This window comes from Trachypithecus francoisi, unplaced genomic scaffold (genome assembly GCF_009764315.1).
Source record: "Trachypithecus francoisi isolate TF-2019V2 unplaced genomic scaffold, Tfra_2.0 Lachesis_group19, whole genome shotgun sequence".
Lineage (NCBI taxonomy): Eukaryota > Metazoa > Chordata > Mammalia > Primates > Cercopithecidae > Trachypithecus > Trachypithecus francoisi.
This window is the reverse complement of record NW_022681464.1, coordinates 5,638,764-5,665,183: the sequence shown is the minus strand read 5'-3', so window position 1 is coordinate 5,665,183 and position 26,420 is coordinate 5,638,764. Positions and strand designations below refer to the sequence as shown.

Below are 26,420 nucleotides of genomic sequence, written 5' to 3'. Positions count from 1 at the left end.
AGCCTGTATCACTCACCTCCACCTGCTGGAGGGCATCCTCAGTGTCTCCGATGTCAGATGTGGAGATGGAAGGGTAATTGGAGTCAGATTCTAAGCTACTTTGGTTTGATGGGTTCCGCCTATGACCTGGAGTTTGCTGTTCAACAAGAAAAATGTGACAGCTCATTAGGAACTAATATTCTTGAGAACTTACTTCTCATGGTGGCAGGCCCTAGAGTTATCCTTCTGCCTAATTTGTAAACAAGAATAGGTATCATTGCTTCTTGGAATGATGGCTAAATAGAGCTAGTCCTATGAAACATTTCACCTACAGTTCTTACTGTAGTCATCCACTTTTCATCTCTTAATGAAATGCAGATTCCTAACACTTGGGTCAATTTCTCTGAGAAGTCCTGGAAAAACCTTTCACTCCCAGTCTTGCTTGTGAAATGCACAAAGGCAGTCACATTACCCACTTCTCCCTTGAAAAGAATGTTCCACAACTGCCCAGAATGGCCCCTCCCTTCAACCTGCACTTCCCAAATTTTGTTTATGAAAATAGTAGCATATTAAAAATAGTTTACCATTTATACTGTTCATTTAAAAATACTTTTTTTTTTTCTGCATCTGATTTGGCTGTCAGTGTGAAAACTGAGCTTGGTAGGACAATTTTAGACTTCTATGGATGCTCCTATTCAGCTTTGCTTCCTGGCTTCTATGCAATTAACTTACTCCATCTTGTTTGAATACTCATTTCTGGAGGAAATGTTTACATGGGTTAAAAAAAATGACAGATCCTAAAATATCATAAAAATTGTCTCTATGTATACTGCATCTCATCAGATTAGGAGACACAATTAGGTCCTTGTGGGTCTCTCTGCCACACACACACTAATGAAGCTGAGAACTCCTACACCCCATTACTGTCTCAACACAGGAAATCTTCCCGTAATAGGAACCAGGAAAGATAACACACTTGGGTGGAATGTTCCTTAAACTCATAACTGAGATCTCCATGACCCCAAAGTTGGAAAAGGAGCTGTCTGTCAGTAGGAATGAATCACCCAGCCCAGCTACTTTTGCCTCTCTGCAGTAATGGCAAGCGCTGCGCATACAACACATAGACCGAGCATCATGTATCAGAAAGCAGTGCCTGAGATCATGGGGTCAGAAGCTGGACAGGAGCCGGGGACCCATGCCATGGCACAGCAGAGGCACCCCCCTTGCCTTTATGATGGTCATCTCATCCCGAAGGTTGTCGTATCTCTGCTCCAATTGTGAATATTCCTTCACAAGGTTCTGGTACCGGGATCGCTCCTCCTCCAGTTCTTTCTTCATGAGGAGATTTTCCTTCACAGAGTTCTGGGCAAATTCATCTGGAAAGCAACATGCTAAGCTTCAGTTTTTCTGGATGGATTCCCTCACATGTATTGACTCATGCTTTCTGATTAATCTCTTGTTAAGAGGCTGCCTGTGACGAGCTCATCAGAGGCTCCTGTTGAATCTATTAGGCTCCTCACCTACTGCAGAGCAAAGGTGAGTCTCCTTACTCTGGCTTAGTCTTCAGAGAGGGAGAGCAAGACCTTGCTCTCAGGGAATGGGGAGACAGAATTTGGCAGCATAGGTGAGAATTCCCTCAGTTGATGCCCCAGCCTCTTTTCTGCCAACTGTCACAGCAAATGCTGGCAGCATTCCTGGAAGAACGACGGCTTATTCCCACTGCTTTCCTAGTCCTGATCTTTCAGTTCTTGGGAGTGCAGGGAGATCAAAGGAGACTGGGGTGAAAGGAGGGAAGGCAAATAGAGAAGGAAAGGGCACTCCCCTGCCAAAACTTATCATTCACATTAACGGACAGAAGTGTTTTAAAAGGACATTTAAAAACAGTTCATGTTTTCAAAAAGATGTGATATTGGGTGGGACTGTGAGGTCATGTGGTTCCATCCTCTTGTGACATGAGGAACCTGAGGATGGGAGAAGGGGATTTGCTCTAAATGACGGTGAGTTGGGGCAGAAACTGGGGTCTGTGGACTCCCCCTGCTCCTCCACAGCCGAGTGGCACATGGGGACTGATGACAGCCCAGGAGCTGGTGGGCACTTGAGAGAGGCTGACCTGGGATCTGATTCAAGACGCTTTCTTCAGTAAACATTAACAGATGACCCAGGGGGGTAGAAGAAACCATGATGCGTGGATGGACACGAAAAACAAATGTGAAACCCAGCGATGAGGACAGCTCCCGAGCGCTCACTGAAGCAGCCCACGAGTCACGCACCCTCCTAAGCACTTCACAGGCTGCCTCTTCCTCATTCCTTCCATGAGCCCTCTGATGTCTGGACCTTTATGTCCACGTAGCAGATGAGCAAACTGAAGGCCTGTTCAAGGCCGCACAGAAGCACATGGCAGAATCATGCTTCGAGTGCAGGCCTCCCTGACTCCAAGTCTCATGTACTATGTTGCCCATCACACATGTCTCACCTCTTTAGACTCTTGAGGCCAAATGTTATAGCAGGATCTTAAAGGTCATTATTCTTTCTTCATCTTCCTCTATTAAGATCCTTTCTCCACTGTAGCCTCCAGTCTAACTGCATACTTGCTAGGAGTCTTTGGGGGAAGTCAGTGAAGAAAAGAGATTAAAACCCCAAATAAAACTCAAGTGCTTTGGTACTTACCTTTAGACTGGCACAGGATTTGGTTGTTGAGCTGTTCTTTCTCATCTTTCAAGAGAGCATTTTCTTGCTCCAGGTCTGCAACTCGCTGGAAGAGAGCAACAGGGGAAAAATGTCTCATGATGCTGGGAAGAGGAAAGGCTCCTCTTGTGGGATTTGAATTTTAACTGGATATGTGTAAATGCTCTTTTTGTTTAAGAAAATTGATTTGGGTAAAGCTTCTTTTGTTTTCAAGGAAAAAATGTGTACTAAAAGAAAAATCCCATTAAAATAAGACAGACGAGCTCAGCACTATTTATGGTCATCTAATGTCCAACAAAACATGAAAATTCTATCCCAAGCTCACATGCCTTGTTGAGGAACTTACAAAGATAACAGGTTTTCTGAAGAGGGCTGAAGGCCTGTGGATCGTGACCAAGTCAGCAATCCACTGAGGCTATATGATCAAACAGCAAACTGTGTATCATGAACGCAGGATGTGGGCAAACTCACAGCTACACCTGCCACCAGAAGGTTTGCTGAGTGCAATCACTCCCTGGCACCGTGCTCCTTGAGGTTATCTACTAGAACATCTGGAGACTACTGTTCAGAGAATGCAGTTATGCAAGTCTGCACTGAGTCAAGCTGCTGACTGACAATCACCCCCTTCTCCCTATCTCTTTTATTCAATAAATATGAAGGGAGCTAAAAGCTCAGGCCCTTGTTTACTAGAAGCAAGGAGCCCCCAGACCTCTTCTTCCAAATATACTCTTTTGCCTTTGTCTTTATTCCTGCATTCATCCCTTTTGTTCAGACCAACAGGGACTGGTTCCACGTCAACTTTCATGTTTTTGTATTTGTTTGCCTTTCTTGCTAAATTTTTGAGCTCTCAATCTGGTCTTAGGAAGGCCAAAAGCTCACAATGAACAAATTATCTCTGGTCTTCATCCCACTTGCTTTACCTGTCTTACTGGATCAGCAAAGTTCAAATTCTGGAAAAGAGATGACTTGCTATTGACATTCAACTGTCTAATCTAGTGTTGGACTTCTGATGATGTTGACAAAACCAAAATAAGGTGATTATTACCAGAAAAAAAGGTATAAAAGAAAAAATACTAATTAAAGAAAAATTGTAGTCTACTCAAAGAGGAGTAAGAATTAAAACTGTGAAGAGCCCAGGCACGGTGGCTCACGCCTGCAACCCTAGCACTTCGGGAGGCTGAGGTGGGTGGATCACGAGGTCAGGAGATTGAGACCATCCTGGCTAACATGGTGAAACCCCGTCTCTACTAAAAATACAAAAAATTAGCTGGGTGTGGTGGCAGGCACCTATAGTCCCAGCTACTTGGGAGGCTGAGGCAGGAGAATGGCGTGAACCCAACAGGCAGGGGTTGCAGTGAGCCGAGATTGTGCCACTGCACTCCGGCCTGGGAGACAGTGAGACTCCGTATGAAAAAAAAAAAAAAAAGGCGGGGGGCAGATCCAAGATGGCTGAATAGGAACAGCTCTAGTCTACAGCTCCCAGCTGAGCGATGCAGAAGACAGGTGATTTCTGCATTTCCAACTGAGGTACCAGGTTCATCTCACTGGGGCTTGTTGGACAGTGTGGGGCAGGACAGTGGGTGTAGCCCACCAAGTGTGAGCCAAAGCAGGGCAAGGCATCACCTCACCCAGCAAGAGCAAGAGGTCAGGGAATTAATTCCCTTTCCTAGCCAAGGGAAGCGGTGACAGATGGCACCTAGAAAATCAGGTCACTCCCACCCTAATACTGTGCTTTTCCAATGGTTTTAGCAACTGGCACACCAGGAGATTATATCCTGCGCCTGGCTTGGAGGGTCCCACACCCACGGAGCCTCCCTCATTACTAGGCACAGCAGTCTGAGATTGAACTGCAAGGTGGCAGCAAGGCTGGGGGAGGGGAGCCCACCATTGCTGAGGCTTCAGTAGATAAACAAAGCGGCTGGGAAGCTCGAACTGGGTAGAGCCCACCACAGCTCAAGGAGGCCTGCCTGCCTCTGTAGACCCCACCTCTGGGGGCAGGGCATAGCTGAACAAAAGGCAGCAGAAACCTCTGCAGGTTTAAATGTCCCTGTCTGACAGCTTTGAAGAGAGTAGTGGTTCTCCCAGCACAGGGTTTGAGAGCTGAGAACGGACAGGCTGCCTCCTCAAGCAGGTCCCTGACCCCCAAGTAGCCTAACTGGGAGGCACTCCCCAGTAGGGGCAGACTGACACCTCACACGGCTGGGTACTCCTCTGAGACAAAGCTTCCAGAGGAATGATCAGGCAGCAGCAATTGCTGTTCAGCAATATTCGCTGTTCTGCAGCCTCTGCCACTGATACCCAGGCAAACGGTCTAGAGTGGACCTCCAACAAACTCCAACAGACCTGCAGCTGAGGGTCCTGACTGCTAGAAGGAAAACTAATAAACAGAAAGGACATCCACACAAAAGCCACATCTGTACGTCACCATCATAAAAGACCAAAGGTAGATAAAACCACAAAGATGGGGAAAAACAGAGCAGAAAAGCTGAAAATTCTAAAAATCAGAGTGCCTCTTCTCCTCCAAAGGAACACAGCTCCTCACCAGCAATGGAACAAAGCTGATGGAGAATGACTTTGACGAATTGAGAGAACAAGGCTTCAGATGATCAAACTTCTCCAAGCTAAAGGAGGAAGTTCGAAGCCATTGCAAAGAAGATAAAAACCTTGAAAAAAGATTACACAAATGGCTAACTAGAATAAGCAGTGTAGAGAAGTCCGTAAATGACCTGATGGAGCTGAAAACCATGGCACAAAAACTATGTGACAAATGCACAAGCTTCAGTAGCCGATTCGATCAACTGGAAGAAAGGGTATCAGTGATTCAAGATCAAATGAATGAAATGAAGTGAGAAGAGAAGTTCAGAGAAAAAAGAGTAAAAAGAAATGAACAAAGCCTCCAAGAAATACGGGACTATGTGAAAAGACCAAATCTATGTCTGATTGGTGTACCTGAAAGTGACGGGGAGAATGGAACCAAGTTGGAAAACACTCTGCAGGATATTATCCAGGAGAACTTCCCCAACCTAGTAAGGCAGGCCAACATTCAAATTCAGGAAATACAGAGAACGCCACAAAGATACTCCTTGAGAAGAGCAACTCCAAGACACATAATTGTCAGATTCACCAAAGTTGAAATGAAGGAAAAAATGTTAAGGGCAGCCAGAGAGAAAGGTCAGGTTACCCACAAAGGGAAGCCCATCAGACTAACAGCAGATCTCTCGGCAGAAACTCTACAAGCCAGAAGAGAGTGGGGGCCAATACCGAACATTCTTAAAGAAAAGAATTTTCAACCCAGAATTTCATATCCAGCCAAACTAAGTTTCATAAGTGAAGGAGAAATAAAATCCTTTACAGACAAGCAAATGCTGAGAGATTTTGTCACCACCAGGCCTGCCTTACAAGAGACCCTGAAGGAAGCACTAAACATGGAAAGGAACAATAGGTACCAGCCATTGCAAAAACATGCCAAATTGTAAAGACCATTGATGCCAGGAAGAAACCGAATCAACTAATGAGCAAAATAACCAGCTAACATCATAACAACAGGATCAAATTCACACATAACAATATTAACCTTAAATGTAAATGGGCTAAATACTCCAATTAAAAGACACAGACTGGCAAACTAGATAAAGAGTCAAGACCCATCAGTTTGCTGTATTCAGGAGACCCATCTCAGGTGCAGACCCACACATAGGCTCAAAATAAAGTATAGTGGAAGATCTATCAAGCAAATGGAAAACAAGAAAAGGCAGGGGTTGCAATCCTAGTCTCTGATACATACTTTAAACCAACAAAGATCAAAAGAGACAAAGAAAGCCATTACATAATGGTAAAGGGATCAATTCAACAAGAAGAGCTAACGATCCTAAATATATACACACCCAATAAAGGAGCACCCAGATTCATAAAGCAAGTCCTTAGAGACCTACAAAGAGACTTAGACTCCCATGCAATAATAATGGGAGACGTTAACACCCCACTGTCAACATTAGACAGATCAGCGAGACAGAAAGTTAACAAGGGTATCCAAGAACTGAACTCAGCTCTGCACCAAGCAGACCTAATAGACATCTACAGAACTCTCCACCCCAAATCAACAGAATATACATTCTTCTTAGCACCACATCGCACTTATTCCAAAATTGATCACATAGTTGGAAGTAAAGCACCCCTCAGCAAATGTAAAAGAACAGGAATTTTAACAAACTGTCTCTCCGACCACAGTGCAATCACACTAGAACTCAGGATTAAGAAACTCAATTAAAACCATTCAACTACATGGAAACTGAACAATCTGCTCCTGAATGACTCCTGGGTACATAACGAAATGAAAGCAGAAATAAAGATGTTCTTTGAAACCAGTGAGAACAAAGACACAACATACCAGAGTCTCTGGGACACATTTAAAGCAGTGTGTAGAGGGAAATTTACAGCACTAAATGCCCACAATAGAAAGCAGGAAAGATCTAAAATTGACACCCAATCATCACAATTAAAAGAAACTAGAGAAGCAAGAGCAAACACGTTCAAAAGCTAGCAGAAGGCAAGAAATAACTAAGATCAGAGCAGAACTGAAGGAGATAGAGACACAAAAAACCCTTAAAAAAATCAACGAATCCAAGAGCTGGTTTTTTGAAAAGATTAACAAAATTGATAGATCACTAGAAAGACTAATAAAGAAGAAAAGAGAGAAGAATCAAACAGACACAATAAAAAATGATAAAGGGGATATCACCACCGACCCCACAGAACTACAAACTACCATCAGAGAATACTATAAACACCTCTATGCAAATAAACTAGAATCTAGAAGAAATGGATAAATTCCTGGACACATACACTCTCCCAAAACTAAACCAGGAAGAAGTTGAATCCCTGAATAGACCAATAACAGGCTCTGAAATTGAGGAAATAATGAATAGGCTACCAAGCAAAAAAAGTCCAGGACCAGACGAATTCACAGCTGAATTCTACCAGAGGTACAAGGAGGAGCTGGTACCATTCCTTCGGAAACTATTCCAATCAATAGAAAAAGAGGGAATCCTCCCTAACTCATTTTATGAGGCCAGAATCATCCTGATACCAAAGTCTGGCAGAGACACACACACACAAAAGAGAATTTTAGACCAATATCCCTGATGAACACTGATGCAAAAATCCTCAATAAAATACTGGCAAACCAAATTCAGCAGCACATCAAAAAGCTTATCCACCATGATCAAGAGGGCTTCATCCCTGGGATGCAAGGCTGGTTCAACATATGGAAACCAATAAACATATTCCAGCACATAAACAGAACCAAAGACAAAAACCACATGATTACCTCAATAGATGCAGAAAAGGCCTTTGACAAAATTCAACAGCCCTTCATGCTAAAAACTCTCAATAAATTTGGTATTGATGGAACGTATCTCAAAATAATAAGAGCTATGTATGACAAACCCACAGCTAATATCATACTGAATGGGCAAAAACTGGAAGCATTCCCTTTGAAAACTGGCAAAAGACAGGGATGCCCTCTCTCACCACTCCTATTCAACACAGTGTTGGAAGTTCTGGCCAGAGCAATCAGGCAAGAGAAAGAAATAAAGGTATTCAATTAGGAAAAGAGGAAGTCAAATTGTCTCTATTTGCAGATGACATGATTGTATATTTAGAAAACCCCATCATCTCAGCCCCAAATCTCCTTAAGCTGATAAGCAACTTCAGCAAAGTCTCAGGATACAAAGTCAATCTGCAAAAATCACAAGCATTCTTATACACCAATAACAGACAGAGAGCCAAATCATGAGTGAACTCCCATTCACAATTGCTTCAAAGAGAATAAAATACCTAGGAATTCAACTTACAAGGGATGTGAAGGACCTCTTCAAGGAGAACTACAAACCACTGCTCAGTGAAATCAAAGAGGACACAAACAAATGGAAGAACATTCCATACTCATGGATAGGAAGAATCAATATCATGAAAATGGCCATACTGCGCAAGGTAATTTATAGATTCACTGCCATCCCCATTAGCTACCAATGACTTTCTTCACAGAATTGGAAAAAAGTATTTTAACGTTCATATGGAATCAAAAAGAGTCCACATTGCCAAGACAATCCTAACGCAAAAGAACAAAGCTGGAGGCATCATGCTACCTGACTTCAAACTATACTACAAAGCTACAGTAACCAAAACAGCATGGTACTGGTACCAAAACCTATATAGACCAATGGAACAGAACAGAGCCCTCAGAAATAATACCACACATCTACAACCATCTGATCTTTGACAAACCTGACAAAAACAAGAAATGGGGAAAGGATTCCCTATTTAATAAATGGTGCTGGGAAAACTGGCTAGCCATATCTAGAACGTTGAAACTGGATCCCTTCCTTACACGTTATACAAAAATTAATTCAAGATGGATTAAAGACTTAAATGCTAGATCTAAAACCATAAAAACCCTAGAAGAAAACCTAGACAATACCATTCAGGGCATAGGCATGGGCAAGGACTTCATGTCTAAAACACCAAAATCAATGGCAAAAAAGCCAAAATTGACAAATGGGATCTATTTAAACTAAAGAGCCTCTGCACAGCAAAAGAAACTACCATCAGAGTGAACAGGCAACCTACAGAATGGGAGAAAATTTTTGCAATCTACTCATCTCACAAAGGGCTAACATCCAGAATCTACAAAGAACCCAAACAAATTTACAAAAAAAAAAAAAAAGTAGGTGAAGGACATGTACAGACATTCTCAAAAGAAGACATTCATACAGCCAACAGACACATGAAAAAATGCTCATCATCACTGGCCATCAGAGACATGCAAATCAAAACCACAATGAGATACCATCTCACACCAGTTAGAATGGCGATCATTAAAAAGTCAGGAAACAACAGGTGTTGGAGAGGATATGGAGAACTAGGAACACTTTTACACTGTTGGTGGGACTGTCAACTAGTTCAACCATTGTGGAAGACAGTGTGGCGATTCCTCAGGGATCGAGAACTAGAAATACCATTTGACCCAGCCATCCCATTACTGGGTATATACCCAAAGGATTACAAATCATGCTGCTATAAAGACACATTCACACGTATGTTTATTGTGGCACTATTTGCAACAGCAAAGACTTGGAACCAACCCAAATGTCCATCAGTGATAGACTGGATTAAGAAAATGTGGCACATATACACCATGGAATACTATGCAGCCATAAAAAAGGTTGAGTTCGTGTCCCTGGTAGGGACATGGATGAAGCTGGAAACCATCATTCTCAGCAAACTGTCGCAAGAACAGAAAACCAAACACTGAATGTTCTCACTCATAGATGGGAACTGAACAATGAGAACACTTGGACACAGGAAGGGGAACATCATACACTGGGGCCTGTTGTGGGGTGTGGGGAGGGGAGAAGGATAGCATTAGGAGATATACCTAATGTAAACGTGGAGTTAATGGGTGCCGCACACCAACATGGCACATGTATACGTATGTAACAAACCTGCATGTTGTGCACATGTACCCTAGAACTTAAAGTACAATAAAAACAAACAAATGTGTGTGAAGAAAGTTTTTAAAAAATATTTTTGCTATTTATTATGAGAGCAACTATTTGTATGGGTTTTTAAAAAGCAACAGTTCAGCTGTGTTCTAAGAGAATTTGAAATCATTAGTTGGTATATAGGAGGATGGGAAAGGGTTTTTTATAACATGGGGGCTAAATTGCAATTGATTCACCTTTGTGCTTGGATCCCCCAGAGATTCATTCTGCAGTTAAGTGATTTTCCCTACTAAATTCACATCCCTGCCTTTGTGACATGGATGAGGGCATAGTTGAGCACTGCAAAAAACAGGCAGGGAGAGAATGAGGAACACATGCCAGTGCCCCCTCAAAATTCAGGCTTCCAGACCTGAGATCTCCCTTCCCCTATGGCTGGCTGATCCATCACCATTCCCCACAGAATGATCCTCGTGATCACATCCTAAGTGTGTTATATGGCAAAGACAACAAATTTCATGGCTGCACAGATCCCAGGCTCTATACACCTGTTTCCCCCTCTATAAAATGTAAACCCGGCTGGGTACAGTGGCTCACGCCTGCAATCCCAGTGCTTTGGGAGGCTGAGGTGGGCAGATCACGAGGTCAGGAGATCGAGAGGATCCTGGCCAACATGCTGAAACCCCGTCTCTACTAAAAATACAAAAATTAGCTGGGCGTGGTGGTGCAAGCCTGTAATCCCAGCTACTTGGGAGGCTGAGGCAGGAGAATCACTTGACCAGGGAGTCGGAGGTTGCAGTGAGCCAAGATCGTGCCACAGCACTCCAGCCTGGCAACAGATCAAGACTTCGTCTCAAAAAAAAAAAAAGAAGAGGAAACCGACTTCACAGAGTTTTTCATCATTTACTGAGATGACGCATGTGAAGTATCAGGGAGAAGTCATTGCATAGAGCAGTTGATTAATATATGTAGATGGTTCCACATTACTCCTACTGGGCATGAAATGGATATACACACTTTAAAACCATTTCAGCACTTACCAAAAATTTAAACAGTATCTACTCTTTACAAATTATTCCAGAAATTAGAAGGAACACTTCCCAATTCCATTCTATGAAGCCAGTGTTACTCTGAACCAAAACCAAAGACATCACAAAAAACCAAAACTACAGCCCAGTATCTCTTATGAACATAGATTCAAAAATCCTCAACTAAATACTAGCAAATGGTTATGATAAAAACATTCAAAGTATAAATAGAAGTGAACATCCTCAACCTGATAAAGATTCCATAGCTAATACCACACTTTATGGCGAAAGACTGAATGTGTTTCCCCTAAGATCAGGAAGACAAGGGTGTCTGCTCTTGCCACTTCTATTCAGCATTGTATTGAAGGTTCTAGCCAGGGCAATAGGCAAGAAAGACAAAAAGCATCCAGAATGAAAAGGAAGAAGTAAAACTACCTCTATCTGCAGATGACACAATCTTGTATATAGAAAATACTAAGAAATTCACTTAAAAATTATTAAAATAAATGAGTTCAGGTTGCAGGGTCCAACTTCAATATACAAAACTCAATTGTATTTCTATATATTTGCAATGAACAATCAAAAATAAATTAAGAAAACTCTTCCACTATAATGGAATATTTAGGAATAAATTTAACAAGTATAAAACGAAAAAACATTATTGAAAGAAATTAAAGATCTTAATAGATGGAAAGACATCTTGAGATAATGGATCAAAACACTTTTTAAGATGGCAATACTCCTCAAATTCATCTACAGATTCAATGTAATCCTCACAAAGATCCTGCATGGCTTCTTTGCAGAAATCCATGAGCTGGTCTTTAAATTCATACGTATCTAGGGATCCAGAATACCCAAAGGATCTTGAAAAAAACGAACAAAGCTGGAATAATCACACTTCTAAATTTTAAAACTTACTAGAAGATAAAGTAATAAAGACAATGTGATACCGGCATAAAGATAGACATACTGATCAGTGAAACAGAATTGACTTTCACATTGACAGTCAATTGATTTTTGACAAGGGTGCCAAAACAATTCAATGAGGAAAAGAATAGTTTTAACCAAAGGTGCTGGAACAAATGGATATCTACATGGAAAAAAATGAAGCTGGACCACTACCTCGTAATATATAAAAATTAACTCAAAATGCATTAAAGACTTAAGCGTAAGGGCTAAAACTATAAAACTCTCAGAAGAAAACATAGTAACAAATCTTTGTGACCTTTGGTTTAGGCAGTGTTTTCTTAAATACAATGCCAAAAGCACAAGCAACCAAATTAAAAATAAGTTGAACTTCATTAAAATTTAAAGTTTTTATGCTTCAAACCATCAAGAAAGTAAAAGGGCAACCCACAGAATGGGAAAAAATATTTTCAAATCACCTATCTGATACATCAGCAGTCCCCAAACATTTTGGCACCGGAGATCAGTTTGATGGAAGACAATTTTTCCATGGACCAGGGTGAGGGGGGAATGGTTTCAGCATGGTTCAAGCACTTCACATTTATTATGTATTGGTTACAGTGCTTAAATGCCATCTTTCCTTCCTCTCCTGGCTTTAAATTAAGCTCAAGGCACCGAGAGGTGAGTTAAGGGAGCAGCTTCCCCATCCTCAGCATCATGTAGAAAGGGGCAGGAAAAAATGGCAACATGCTGGAGCTCAGGATTGAGGTCACTGGCTCTCCCCACCCCAGGAAGTCAGAAGGCAGTGACTCTCACTTAAACGTGCCTCAGCCACTCTGGGGAGCTGCTAATGAGTGTGTAGTGGTCTTACATTAGGTTTGTTCTTTAAGGCCCCACATAGAAAAGTAGGATACACACTACAATACTATTGAGGGCTTGCAAAAGCTCCAAGCACTTTGTTAACACCCTTTTTTTGAGACAAGGTGTCACCCTGTTACCCAAGCTGGAGTGCTGTGGTGAGATCTCAGACCACTACAGCCTTGACTTCCCCGGGCTCGGGTGATCCTCCCACCTCAGCCTCCTGAGTAGCTAGGACTACAGGTGCATGCCAACATGCCCAGCTAATTTTTGTATTTTTAGTAGAGATGGGGGTTTGCCATGTTGGCCAGGCTGGTCTTGAACTCTTGGGCTCAAGAGATCTGCCCACCTTGGCCTCCTAAAAGTGGCTGGGTTTACAGGTATGAGCCACTGGTACCCGATCAACACTCTTAACACTCTAGAACTCCTTCAGATTTGAAGGAGTTTTTCAATCTTTCTTTCCCCTCAATTCAAGCAGACTCAGTTTGTCTCATCCAGTTATCTGTGGATGGGCTTCCATGAGTTACAAGGAAGCTCTGACAAGCATGTTTTCAAAAGTCGTCCAGGTAATTCTGAGGCTCTAGAGGTTGAGAGCTGCTGGTCTTATGTTTTTATATCCAGCAGAACTCCTCACCCCACAAGTAAATGATAAGCATAGTCAGGGACTCTCGGTATGGACAGTCAGGCAAAGGGGCTGGCTTTCTGCCCCACAGGAGGTCAAATCAGATAAAGCTGATAAAAATATACAGGCATCAAACTAATTATACCACGTTGTTATTTTTTTGCCAAAGAATAATAACATTTATTGCCTATAATAATTAATGCAACAGATGTTGTATGTCTTCAGAGGCTAAAATGTGACCTGGTGTTGAAGGCAAGGTACAGAAGAAAAAGCACTGACCGAGAGTGACAATGTTTTATCTGTACAGGCACCCACTCACCAAGCCTAGTTCTGGCCCCTAGTGTGACAAAGGGCAAGGCTGTCACTCATCCATCACACATTTCCTGATACACCTCTCTGTACCAGGAGCCTTGCCAGGGCTAGGGGATACCAAATGAGACAGACCGACTCATGGTAGTTGATATGGTTTGGACATTCATTTCCTCCAAATCTTGTGTTGAAATGTGATTCCTAGCGTTGGAGGTGGGGCCTGGTGAGAGGTGACTGGGTGATGGGGACGGATCCCTCATGAATGCTGTAGCACCATCCCCTTGGTGAACTCACCCTCACTGAGTTCACAACAGGAGGTGTAGGTGGCATACACACTGCTAACCATGGCACTCCCAGACTGTAGTCTTGGCTCGGGTTTTACATCATAGGTTGTTGCAATGAAGTCACATGTTTTTAGGTGGCATTCATAGGACTGGAGATTTCAGGACCCACTTGGTGATGATGTCATGCACTCTGTGCTGGTCAGATGGCATGTTCCATTTCAGAGGGATATTGACTGTATGTAGGATGCTCAAAGGATGGTGAGGGGTCTTGGTCTTCTCAGGTGACCTACTGCTCTGTGAGCCATCTAGATATTAGGAGGATGTTAAGGGCAAGCAAAGTTTTCATTGCCCTAGCGTGAAGTCAGTGAGGGATGAGTTCTCACTGAGTTCATGCGAGATGTGGTTGTTTAAAATCGTGTGGCACCTCCCCACACTCTCTTGCTCCCACTTTCGCCATGTGATGCCTGCTCCCCCTTCACCTTTTGCCATGACTGGAAGTTCCCTGAGGCCCTTATCAGGACAGATGCCAGCACTGCACTCCCTGTACAGACTACAGAACTCTGAGTCAATTAGACATTATTTACTTATAAATTATGCAGCCACAGTTTTTTTTTTTTTTTTTTTTTTTTTTTTTTTTTTTGAGATGGAGTCTCCCTCTGTCGCCCAGGCTGGAGTGCAGTGGTGTGATCTCAGCTTATGGCAACTTCCACATCCCGGGTTCAAGCAATTCTCCTGCCTCAGTCTCCTGAGTAGCTGGGATTACAGGTGTGTATACCACCATGCCTGGCTAATTTTTTTTTTATTTTTATTTTTAGTAGAGATGGGGTTTCACCATATTGGCCAGGCTGGAATGGAACTCCTGACCTTGTGATCTGCCTGCCTCAGCCTCCCAAAGTGCTGGGATTACAGGCGTGAACCAGCGCACTCGGCCAAGATGTTTCTTTATAGTAATGCAAGAACAGTCTAATACAGTAGCTGCCCTCAGAGAGTGTCCAGCCTGGCAGGACAGGTGCATACACAGTAATGATACCAATAAAGGCTGTAGCAGCTTCCTATAAGGCAAGGTTTTTCAGCCTTGACACTGTCAACATTCTGGGCTGGATAATTCTTTCTTGGGGGAGTAGGGGACTCTCCTGTGCATTACTGGGTGTTCAGCAGCATCCCTGGCTTCTACCCACTAGATGTCAACACAACACACCCTCCTCCCACCTTCAATTTGTGAAAACCACAATGTCTCCAGGCACTGCCATATGGCCCCTAATGGCTAAATCACCCTGATTGAGAATCACCACAATGAGGTGATTTAGAAGGAAAAGAAGGTAGCCTCAGGGTCCATGAAGGCTTCACAAGAGGTGGGGGTCATCTGGATTAGGCCCAGGTGGAATGTCTCAGGCAGCTGAGGGCCATTCTAGGTGGAAAGAATAAGTGCCTAAAGGTCTGGAAGGAGAAAGGGCACAGGTTTGGGAATGTGAAGCGTTCTACATTGCCAAAACGTGTGGTTGCGGCAGGGGCACTGAGAAAAGTCAAGGCTGGGTAGGTAGAGGGAGGGAGAACAGCTTGTGAATGGCTTCTCTTCCTTTGTCCTCAGGAAACACTGAACTCCTCTTACTCCCCTAACTTGACCTGGGTGGGCCCAGCTCCTCTCCCCAGCCTCTTCCTGCCCTCCAGGATCTGCCTGAATATCTCACTGTTCCTTCTGCCAGGCTCTGATGTCCCCATTCTTTACTGGTTACTTTCTTCTCATTATTAGCTCTTGACCAGCATTCTCCTGGGAAATCTTCCTATACCACATGGGGTAGTGGGGGTGCCCCCGTGCTTGGTGTCCTGCTCTGACGGGGCCTGCACATCCCTCCAGAGCCCGTGGGACAGCAAAGCTTCCTCATGCACCTGCATGCTCAGCCTGGACCAGAGTCCTCAACGCGGACCAAGGGACTATATCGCCAGACTGTCACATCCTCAGAACCCAGGCCACCGCCAGCACCTGAAAGCTTATCAAATGAATAGAAGGACCCTGCAGACCAAGTTAAGGAGTCTGCATTCCCTCAGTCACAAATAAGGGCTCCCTTTAAAATTGTTTTTTTTTTTTTAAATAAATGTGTTTATAGTTGACTAAAATATCTAGAATAAATGAGCTTGTTTAATCAAATAATTCAATTTAGGCAGCACATACAATGTAGGAAAAACACTCTTCAAATGCATCTAATTTGCTATTACTGGAGGCAGTTCACCACTCAATGACTTCATGAGCACCTTTAAATTAGCTTGTCAAATGATCAAAATAGATTTCACTTTTCTAGACATACAAGTAAAATAAAACTGAAAACAACCCAACAGGAGAAACCTGGTATGTACCTCTACAAAATAAAGCCTGGAGTGGTGCAATGAAGCAAGATCTATGTCACAGTTAGGAAGGCAGGGGTCTTGCCTCATCCTGCCAGGAACAAGGCCGTACCCTCTGAATTAGCCAACCACTGGTAGGTTTTACAGCAGGCTGTGAAGTAACCAGACCTTACCATGGAGCAAAACTTTGCTTTCCCTTAACATCCTCCAATATCTAGATGGCTCACAGAGCAGTAGGTCACCTGAGAAGACCAAGACCTCTTGCCATCCTTTGAGCATCCTACACACAGTCAATATCCCTCTGAAATGGAACATGCCATCTGACCAGCACAGAGTGCATGACATCATCACCGAGTGGGTCCTGAAATCTCCAGTCCTATGAATGCCACCTAAAAACATGTGACTTCATTGCAACAACCTATGATGTAAAACCTGAGCCAAGACTACAGTCTGGGAGTGCTGTGGTTAACAGCTTGCATGGCAGCTACATCTCCTGTTGTTTTTGAGGCTCCTTTCTTCCCTCTGTCTCCCTCTTTGATTCATGAATGCAGGTCTCTGACTTAGCTTTGTTATTCTAAGCCATACATTAAAGTGGCATCAGGGGGATTTGTTTTTCTTGCTTGCCTAAACAATTTTGGAGGTAGGCCCATGTTTCTGATCTTTCATTAACAGCAGGAAAGGACCAATCCCACACTCAGCTCCACACCCAGAGGGTTGAGAGAATGCTTCCTCAACCATATTTCCCCAGGTACCAGCCAACCCCAGTCTTCCCAGCCAGCTAACACAACTGTTGGCAGACACAGCAAGTAACAAACTTCTGCAGCCAAATGGCCCCCACTTTGTGGTTGTCAGGGCTGCAGGGTATGATGGGAGACGCTTTAACAACATAAAGCAGGTGGCTGCATCCCCTGAGCATGATAAAAAAAACACCTTAGGTTTCAGGACTCATTCAACACCCTTCAGCAGCTCTTTTTTTTTTTTTTTTTTTTTTGGAGTTGGGGGAGTGGTTAGTCTTACCTCTTGCAGGCAATATTACTCAAAGCGTTTCTTCCAAAAGCTTATTTGGGACAGCTTATCAGAACCAACACCGGGGGAAAATCCTGTAACTATGAGGCTAATATAGTCCCTATTAAGTTACATAAACAAATGCCCCAGCAACATGCTAAAGAACTGTCTTTACTAGTTTGTCTTTGGGGATACAAATGTAGCTATGGGCTTTGTTTTGTCTTTTTTTTTCAAGTGGGATATCAGTACAGCAAGAAGAGCCAGCGCAAGGTTTCCGGTAGCAAACATGGGAAAACTGGTTGGACAATGCCGATCAGAAAAGGTTCCTCTGCCGTCTGTCCTTGAGGCTGTGCAGTTACCACATAATAAATTTATAGGCACGGCCCCAGGTAGGGGCAACACCTTTAATTCTCCAAAATCTTTAAGGGTTCATTTGACCATTTTCTGAGGATGTTCTTCTAAGTAAGCCCAGTATGAATTTGTTTTTTGAAGTAGCTGAGTTATTAAAGCAAAAGTTGAAAATCAACATCTTTTGGATAGTAAGACAACTTTGAAACGATGGCTAAAATATCTTCCAAATGGTCATGCAGATGGGTTTTAATTCCTCTCCCACCCCTAAGCTCACAGAAGCTGAAGTGCCTAGGACAGAGTTGCTCATCTCTCTGGAGGTTTCACAAGTCAAGGCTGCCCTTGAAGTCAGAAGATCCTTCCTGACCTGACCGCACTGTGCTCCTGCTGTTTGCAGCCTCACTTATTCCACCTGAGCCCAGTGAGCACCTCATTGCTCCTCACACCCACCCAGCCTACTCGTGCCCCAAGGCCAGTGCACGTGTGCCACACCTGTGGCCTGTTATCCCCAAATCGCCTTGGCTTATCTTCTCTTACTCAGGTGTCTTCTCAGAAAGACCTTCTCTGGCCATCAATGGTGAAACCACACCCCTCAGGCCCCCACAGGTCACCTCCATCTCCTTTACTCTGCTTCATGGTTGGTTGTAGCCCATGGTGGGTAATTCACGTTTGATTCCTGTCTGTACTTTCTTCCCCCATCCCCACACATTTAAGCTCCTTAAGAATGAGAAGGGCTTTTTCAAACACCATTCCCCTTTGCCCCAGTGTGTAGAACAGGGTCTAACACATACAGGCATTCAAACACCTGCTGAATGAAGGACAATGAGCTTCTTGCTTTCTGCAGCAAGATAACGTCCTTCCAGAGATGGGCCAGGGTCCCCTTCCTAATAACCCTCAGCTTCCACATGAGTCATGAGTCCTGGTGCTGCTGAGAGCACAACCCCCTCTTGGCTGGTCAAAGTAGTTCTGCTCCATGCCTTTGGGGAGAAGCCTCAACACACTCTGCTGTGAAAGGCCCCATTCCCCAAGCCAGATCTCTCTACCGTTATTTGGAGAAATCAAAACCTTTATAACATGAACTACCCAAGGCAACCAACTAGCAGCTAGTGGTTCTATGACTGATGTCTTGATACAATGCACAACCCAGCCCCACTTGTCTGAATGCTCAGTGCCTGGGGGCCTGCTAGTCATCTCTCACAAGGACTAGGGACCCCCCTTGAGAGCCAGGCACCTGGCTGTGGGTGGTTCCTCCTGACCCATCATGGCCCTGCACCAAGCTAAGCCTTGCTGTGGTCCCACTGAGTAGCCATCAGAGTAGATTCTGAATGAGCTATCACTTCTGTGCCTAGGGCAGCCCTGGGGGCCACCTCTCTTTCACCAAACAGAGCAGCCATGCAAAACAGCACAGCTGCACAAAGGCAGCCGGCATAGGGATCGCTGAAGCTTTCAAAAAGAATGAAACGTACACAATGCACAGGCTAAAAGGGAAGGAGGCTAAGGGCCTGGGTGTGGACTACCCTGGGGAAGGCGCCAAAACAACGGATACGTTTAGTAGAAAAGAATGTCATCTAATTTACGCAACAGAGCTGCTCTGGACTCTGTGGACACAGCGATGAATTCCTGCCCTCAGGGAGACTTGCCTCCCACAGGCCAAGGCAGGGCAGCCACATGGCTCGCCAATTAATATCGTCAGAGATGGCAAGCCCAGAGTTTTCCAGCATAGCAGTTCCAATACGACACTCGCTGCCTTTGCTGATGGAAATATCAAACTCATTAATTAAACATCTACTGGCGGTCAGTCCCCTCACTGTGCTTGGCTGGTCTCATCAATCTCGCTCAATGCATAGCAGGCCCCTGCTCAAGCCCCGGAGGAAACCGACTGTCTGATTACTCAGTATTTATGGAGAGGGACACAGTGCCTTTGATAAATACTATACCCTGAGGAGGCACAAAAGACAAAACAAAAAAAGCCAGCCAGCTCATCTACCTCCCTCCAACCACCACAACAAAAAGATTCTGAAGAGTCTAAAGAATGTTTGCTTCCGCTTTTTCTTTTCCAGGACATGCCACTTCATGAGTCATCTCCTGTTGGTTTCTGAGTGTTACTGAGTTGGAATTTGCTTACATTTGGGGTAGGGAAGGGGCTTTTGCACTACTCTGCTCCTAGCGTTCCCCTCCTTGCAGCGTCCTTAATTTTTTGTTATCAATTCCAAGCTCTAATTTTCTTTAAGACCTATGCCAGCATATTATCGCTAGGGAAGAGTAGCAACATTTCTCAAGGAGAGGAGGAGAGAGTCTGCCTCTCTGTTTTGCTCTTCCAATGAAGATTTTCACATTATAAACTCTTATGCACTCCCTTTGATGGAGACTTGGGTTTTTAGAGTGCTGAAGTCCCCAAGGTGTAGCATTTAGCATGAAGCAGGGAAGCGGGGCTGGGATAGTCAAGTGCTATCTGTTGAGGCAGAGATAGGTGAGACCTGATTTTGTGGATCTTCTCGGTAAACAGACTTTGCAGGTGTCTGATCTGACTGGGACACACATGCAGGGAAGGTTTTTTCTCCCAGGGTCACTATTCTCAGGAGTCTCCAGTTCTATTCTTGATCCTTTCTGACTTTGGACCTCACCTTCTGGTTTTTATTCATGTAGAAAGGTTACCATCCCATTCATCTGCTCCCAAGGGTAGACAAACCACAAGTGTGGAATTCCATGATTTGTAGGTTACAAGGCTTGTAGCCACATTTAACAGGAGTTCCCAAGCACCACATGCTTTCTCCTAAAGGATGAATCCACTTCATGCCTTGTGGTGGGCAGGCTGGCAGGTGACTTATCTGGGCAGAGGATCTTGTGGTACCTCAAAGCAACACATCAGGAGGGTGGCCTTTTATGGGAAGCTCGCATCTTACTTTTGTCTTCCCTTAATCCCCACACCTGGATCCCACCTCTGGCTCCTGGGGTCTGGGTGAAGGCAGGAGCTGATGGTGCTGAGGCCGGAGATGGGAAGAAGATCTACGCAAGCCCAGCAAGGGCCGGCACTGTAGGCTCTAACCCCCATGGGTGTCTGTGTATTCCTCAGCTGCATGTGAGGGCTCAGGCCAGGAAAAGGCAATGGGAAATAGAAGAGAGAAGGACTCCTACATAGGGCCAAGGGCCTCTGCTCCTTCCAGAAGCCAAACACAATCTCATAGCGGCGGCCAGGTGCAAGTCCAGAAGAGGCCTTGGAGATGATCTGAACCAACTTTTATAAATATACACACAGATGAAGGAACTAAGGCCAGGGAGGCTTTCTGCACATGCTTGGGAATGGCAGAGAGGGGATGGAAGTCTGGAGACTCCAAGGTCTACCCCAGGGCCCTTCCTGCAGCAGCATCCAGCCTGCCCCAATTTTGAAGTTGTTACTCCAACACCCTGAACACTGGGTCTCTCCCTCTTAGATTCCCACCCACTGCAACTCTGCATTGATGGACAGACACTGAACAAGTGGGCAATATGGTATTTTCCCTGTGGCTTGTAGAGATGGGGTGGGAGATGGTGGTGGGAGGCAGAACAGCAATGACCCAAATCTGTGGGGGGCTCTCCAGGAGCCCTTGGGACTTCCCTGGCTGGAACAGTTATCTTGGCAGTGGAGCAGGGAATTTCTGTGCCCTGATGTTCAGGGTTGGGGCAAAACTCAGGAAGTTCTATTTCATGGCGTAAGAAATAAGCCCACCAGGGTGGATGTGACAGGCTGAGACTTTCAATGTTCAAAGGGGAGGCATCTCTGCCAAAGCACAATGCTACATCATGGGCAGGGGTGCCCAGAGGCTGCCCTCCCCAGCAGGCAACATCAAGATCAGCCCCAGCCTCTGTCACAGCTTTCTTGCCAACGAGGATGCAGGCCACCGAGCCAGCCCTGGGCCTAACTCTAGACCATAAAAACAATGGTCACAGGCAGACACCATGTGTCCCTCCCAGGGGATGCCACAGTGTCCAGCTAACAGCAGACACGCAGTCATGCTTGTGTGGGTTTCCCCAAAGCATGCCACTTTCTGTCTAGACACAGATGAATGGTCAGTCTGTGGACACGAGCCCAAGATCATGGCAATTTTACCACTTGAAGCAGCAGTGGTCTCTGAGGGGTGGCTCCGTGTGCCCACCCACTGCTTGCCAGCGCCAGCCCCTCTGGCCTGAGCATACCTTCCTCAGCTCGTCCTTCTCCCTACTGTGCGCATCCTCCAAGATCTTGCGCTCCGAGTGGGCCCTCTGCAGCTCCGTGCGCAGGCTCTCCACCTCCTCCTGCAGACTCAGGCTGGGGTCCTCACCCGGGCTCTGCTGGTAGTGCGCCAGCTCCTTCTTCAGCCTCTCTACCTCCATGGTGTATGTGGAGGTGGTCATGGACAACTGCTCCGACAGTGTCTTGAACTCTTTGTTCTGTGGAGAACATCAGCAAACAAGGAGAAGGGAGAGGAAGGGGTTGGGGGGAGAAGGGGTTATTTTACCAGGAAAAAAGCATGAAGGCAATCAAAAAAGGAACTTCCAAGGTGGGATTAAGTCTCACAATCATTGCACGCTCAAGTGCTTGCCTGGCATCTCCCTAACAAAACACTATTGTGAACTTACAGAAACAGGGGAAAACAAAGAACAGCAACACTGGCATTCAAAGAGTTCGAGAAGCTTTCCTGAGCATGTGCAGAGCTGGAAGCTGCCTGGTAGTGGGTGGCTCTATGTCGGGCTGGGTGGATCCTACACCTTATTTTTAAGTTGCAGAAACAAAGAAGCTGGCTCCCTAGGTTTGCAGCCTTCACTTTTTAGGTTTCCCTGCTCTTTCATACTGAGCCCTCCTGCCTGTGGACTTTCCAGCACAAAGAGCTGCAACCTAATCGCTGGCTCTGAGACAAAGGACCCCTTTAGCATCCCCTCTTTCAAGGAGGCCCTCCATGGGGCCTTGGGATCTCTTTCACCACCTGTCAGCCATGGCTTGCCCTATAAGACTCTAAGACTCAGGGAACTGATGCCCTGATCCACCCTGCCCAGACCATGCTTCTGCAGATGGGGTACCCAATCCCAGCCCACTCAGGCAACACACAGGTGTGAAGCATCCCCCATGGGCCCAGAGCCCTAAGAAGCTAGTGCTGGTATCAAGTGCTACTATAAATTATGGGCAGAAATCAGCACCGCAAGAGTTGAGAGCATCAGCTAAGAGTGGTCAGTGGGGAAAGTGGAGAGGAAGAAACACAGCTCTCCAAATCATCAAGCAGGCAACAATGGTCATTGATTATTCTTCATTGCTCTGGTCTGCAGGAGCACCAGGCAGAAAAGAGCTAGTGGCCAAATCACTGATAAGCTGGAGCATCCAGGAATCAATGATTAATTCACATAAGAAATTAAACTTCACAGAAAACAGTGAGGAGCAGCAAAAGAAAAGCCCTTGGACCCTGTAAAATGCCACACATGCTGTAGGGCCTTGTGGTTGTGACCAGTACGGCAATGCACAAGCCAGCAGTCCATGTCCTGCACCGACACAACAGAATGAGACATGCTACCCACTCCCCGACACTCTGTGGGAACCTCCCAGTTACAACCTGACACACCTTCAAGCCTGGTCTGCTGGTCAGCCATGTTCTAAGGCATCACAAAGAAGAAATCCAATCAAGCAGATTCTACTTGAAAACCCCAATTCATGTCTGTATTATCCACTCCAGTCTGGGTCTCCACTGGAGGCTGAGGGTCTCTGCACAGGGGAGTGGGGCAGAGGGAGGAAACACATGCTGGGGTAGCCACCCTCTGACTTCATCTCTGCTCTGGGCTAGACATGAGGTATGGCCCAGCTGCTCTCTCTAGATGGCATAGCCTGGGTCAGATCACTAGGAGTGGGAGGGTAACTAGGTGGGGGTCTCCAGGTAGAGCTTGTTGGGGTATGAAGAGAGGCACAAATGGTAACAGGAGGCACATCGTGTCCTGCTATTGACAAAGATGGTACCTCAGAACCCTAATGCAAAGTATGATGTATCCAGAAGGCTCAGCTGCATTGATCTTGACATCACCTGAGACCTGGCTCAGGGATGTCAGTGAGTTGAGAGGCTAGAGCTGGACAGACCTGTGCTCAGACCCCAGCTCTATCGTTGATCAGCTGTGTACATCCGACCTAGTCATCCAACCTTTCTGTGCCCCAGTGTCCTCAGGTATAAAGCAGGAATATAACAGTAACTCCTGCTCAGAAGGTGGTTATCAAGATTAGGGAGATAAAGTACTTTGCTAGGGGCTCAGTAAACATCAGCTATCTTCCTTGTTCAGGTTCTCTATGGAGAACCCTGGAGAGATGCCTGAGTCTTTGGCTCTCTGGGGTGTGGGTGGGGAGCTCCTATGTCTTGTCATGGGCATCCAGATATGGTCACTGGGGACTTGTGGAGGCAGTGCGTTTTCTGTTCTGGACATTTGACTTCAGAAGGGTAGGCCCCAGAAGGCTTGTCCTTGCACCTGTAGGTGTCACAGCTGTGCAGCCAAGCCTGGAAGAGGGCAGGGCATGGGATGCCCACTCCCTTGGAGACCCCAGAAACCCTCCCTGCCCATGTTACTGCCCCAAAGACTTTCCAGTGGAACAAGATATGGAGGTGGAAGGCAGTGATACTGACGATCTTGACCTTGTGTGGGTCTAGGCTATTGAATGTATCTGTGTCTTAGTTATTAGCAAAAAAAGTAAAGAAAAAAATTTAACTGTATTTTCAATTTTTCTAGGTACATAGGTGTGCATATTTATGGGGTACATATGATGTTTTGATAGATATGCAATGTGAAATAAGCACATCATGAAGAATGGGATACCCCAGAAATAAATTTTAAAAATAGAAAAAAGCTTACAGAATAAGGATGTCAAGAAATAAAATATTTTTGTACAGTTGCACGTTTGTGTTTTAAGCTAAGCGTTATTACAAAAGGGCCAAAAGTTAAAAGTATTATTTATAAAGTAAAAACATTACAGTACTCCAAGGTTAGTTATTGAAGAAAAACAATTTTCTAGTAAGCTTAGTGTAGCCTAAGTGTACGGTTTATAAACTCTACAGGAGTGGACAGTTTATAAAGTCTACAGGAGTGGACAGTTTATAAAGTCTACAGGAGTGGACAGTTTAAAAAGTCTACAGGAGTGGACAGTTTAAAAAGTCTACAGGAGTGGACAGTTTATAAAGTCTACAGGAGTGGACAGTTTATAAAGTCTACAGGAGTGGACAGTTTATAAACTCTACAGGAGTGGACAGTTTATAAAGTCTACAGGAGTGGACAGTTTAAAAAGTCTACAGGAGTGGACAGTTTAAAAAGTCTACAGGAGTGGACAGTTTATAAAGTCTACAGGAGTGGACAGTTTATAAAGTCTACAGGAGTGGACAGTTTAAAAAGTCTACAGGAATGGACAGTTTAAAAAGTCTACAGGAGTGGACAGTTTATAAACTCTACAGGAGTGGACAGTTTATAAACTCTACAGGAGTGGACAGTTTATAAAGTCTACAGGAGTGGAAAGTAATGCCCTGGGCCTTCACATTCACTCACCCCACACAGCTTCCAGGCCTGCAAGTCCCATTCATGGTAAGTGCCCTCTATAGGTGTGCCATCTTTTACACCATATTTTTATTATCCCTTCTCTATGTTTAGATATGTTTAGATACACAAATACTTACCATTGTGTTACACCTGCCTATGGTATTCAGTACCGTAACATGCTGTACAGGTCTGTAGCCTAGGAGCAGTAGGCCATACCACATAGCCTAGGTGTATAGTAGGCTACACCATCTAGGTTTGTGTAAGTGAAATCTATGATGTTCACACAACTACAAACTCTCCTAACGATGTATTTCTCATAAGATACACCTGTCATTAACAGATGCATGACTGTATATTATATATATATGCATGATTACATATAATAAATTTAACATATTTACAAAGTGACTACTAAGTATATGGAATCAAATTGATTTAAAAAGCTACTGACTCCATATATTTATGTCATATTTTTCACATAAAACATATTTAAGGATAACCTTATATTCATAAGTGTCTAAGGAACTTTACTCTCATTATAAATAAATTGTAAATTAAACTGGCCAACTCTAAACGTGTGCTTGACTAAAGTCAGGCTGGCAGAGAGCCCAGTTCACGGACTGCTTCATTTTGCTGAATGATGTCATACCACAGCCTATCCCAGGGACACTGTAAGAAATGGTCTCAAGAACCAGCACTGTATATATCACTGCAGGATATGGTGAAGGATGTAGTTTGTCACGTCACAGATTATGAAAGCCCACAGGAACAACATGTCAGCACCACGGACAGCTCCAAATCCTCTTGAACTGCATGGTTCTTTTCTGTTAAGAACTCTCAAGCCACTCAGTTTCCTTCCTGTTACCGTTTGCGTGGAAACTTGGTGCCAAAGTTGCATCTTTTCCTTCCAGTTGGGTGTACAAGGCCTTAGGATATGAATTTTGGGTGCTAACCTTACCCTGGTTTTATCTTCGTTTCCTCCCTTACTGACTTCTTGGCAGTGAGGATACTTTTTTAGGAAAAAGCTTCCCAGGGTATTCTAGAGTAC

The 26,420-nt window shown here is 44.6% G+C and overlaps 1 protein-coding gene across 2 annotated transcripts in view; it reads right to left on the bottom strand.

Moving 5' to 3' along the window:
• The window catches only part of MYO5B (myosin VB), a 401,963-nt gene that overhangs the window by 55,318 nt on the left and 320,225 nt on the right, over positions 1-26,420 (bottom strand). For both annotated transcript variants that reach the window (XM_033177765.1, XM_033177766.1), the window contains exons 22-25: positions 22,037-22,270; positions 2,647-2,731; positions 1,207-1,355; positions 17-136 (exon numbers count right to left, since the gene is read on the bottom strand). In XM_033177765.1, coding sequence (XP_033033656.1) covers positions 17-136; positions 1,207-1,355; positions 2,647-2,731; positions 22,037-22,270 — 588 coding nt within the window. The remainder of the gene's footprint in view (positions 1-16; positions 137-1,206; positions 1,356-2,646; positions 2,732-22,036; positions 22,271-26,420) is intronic.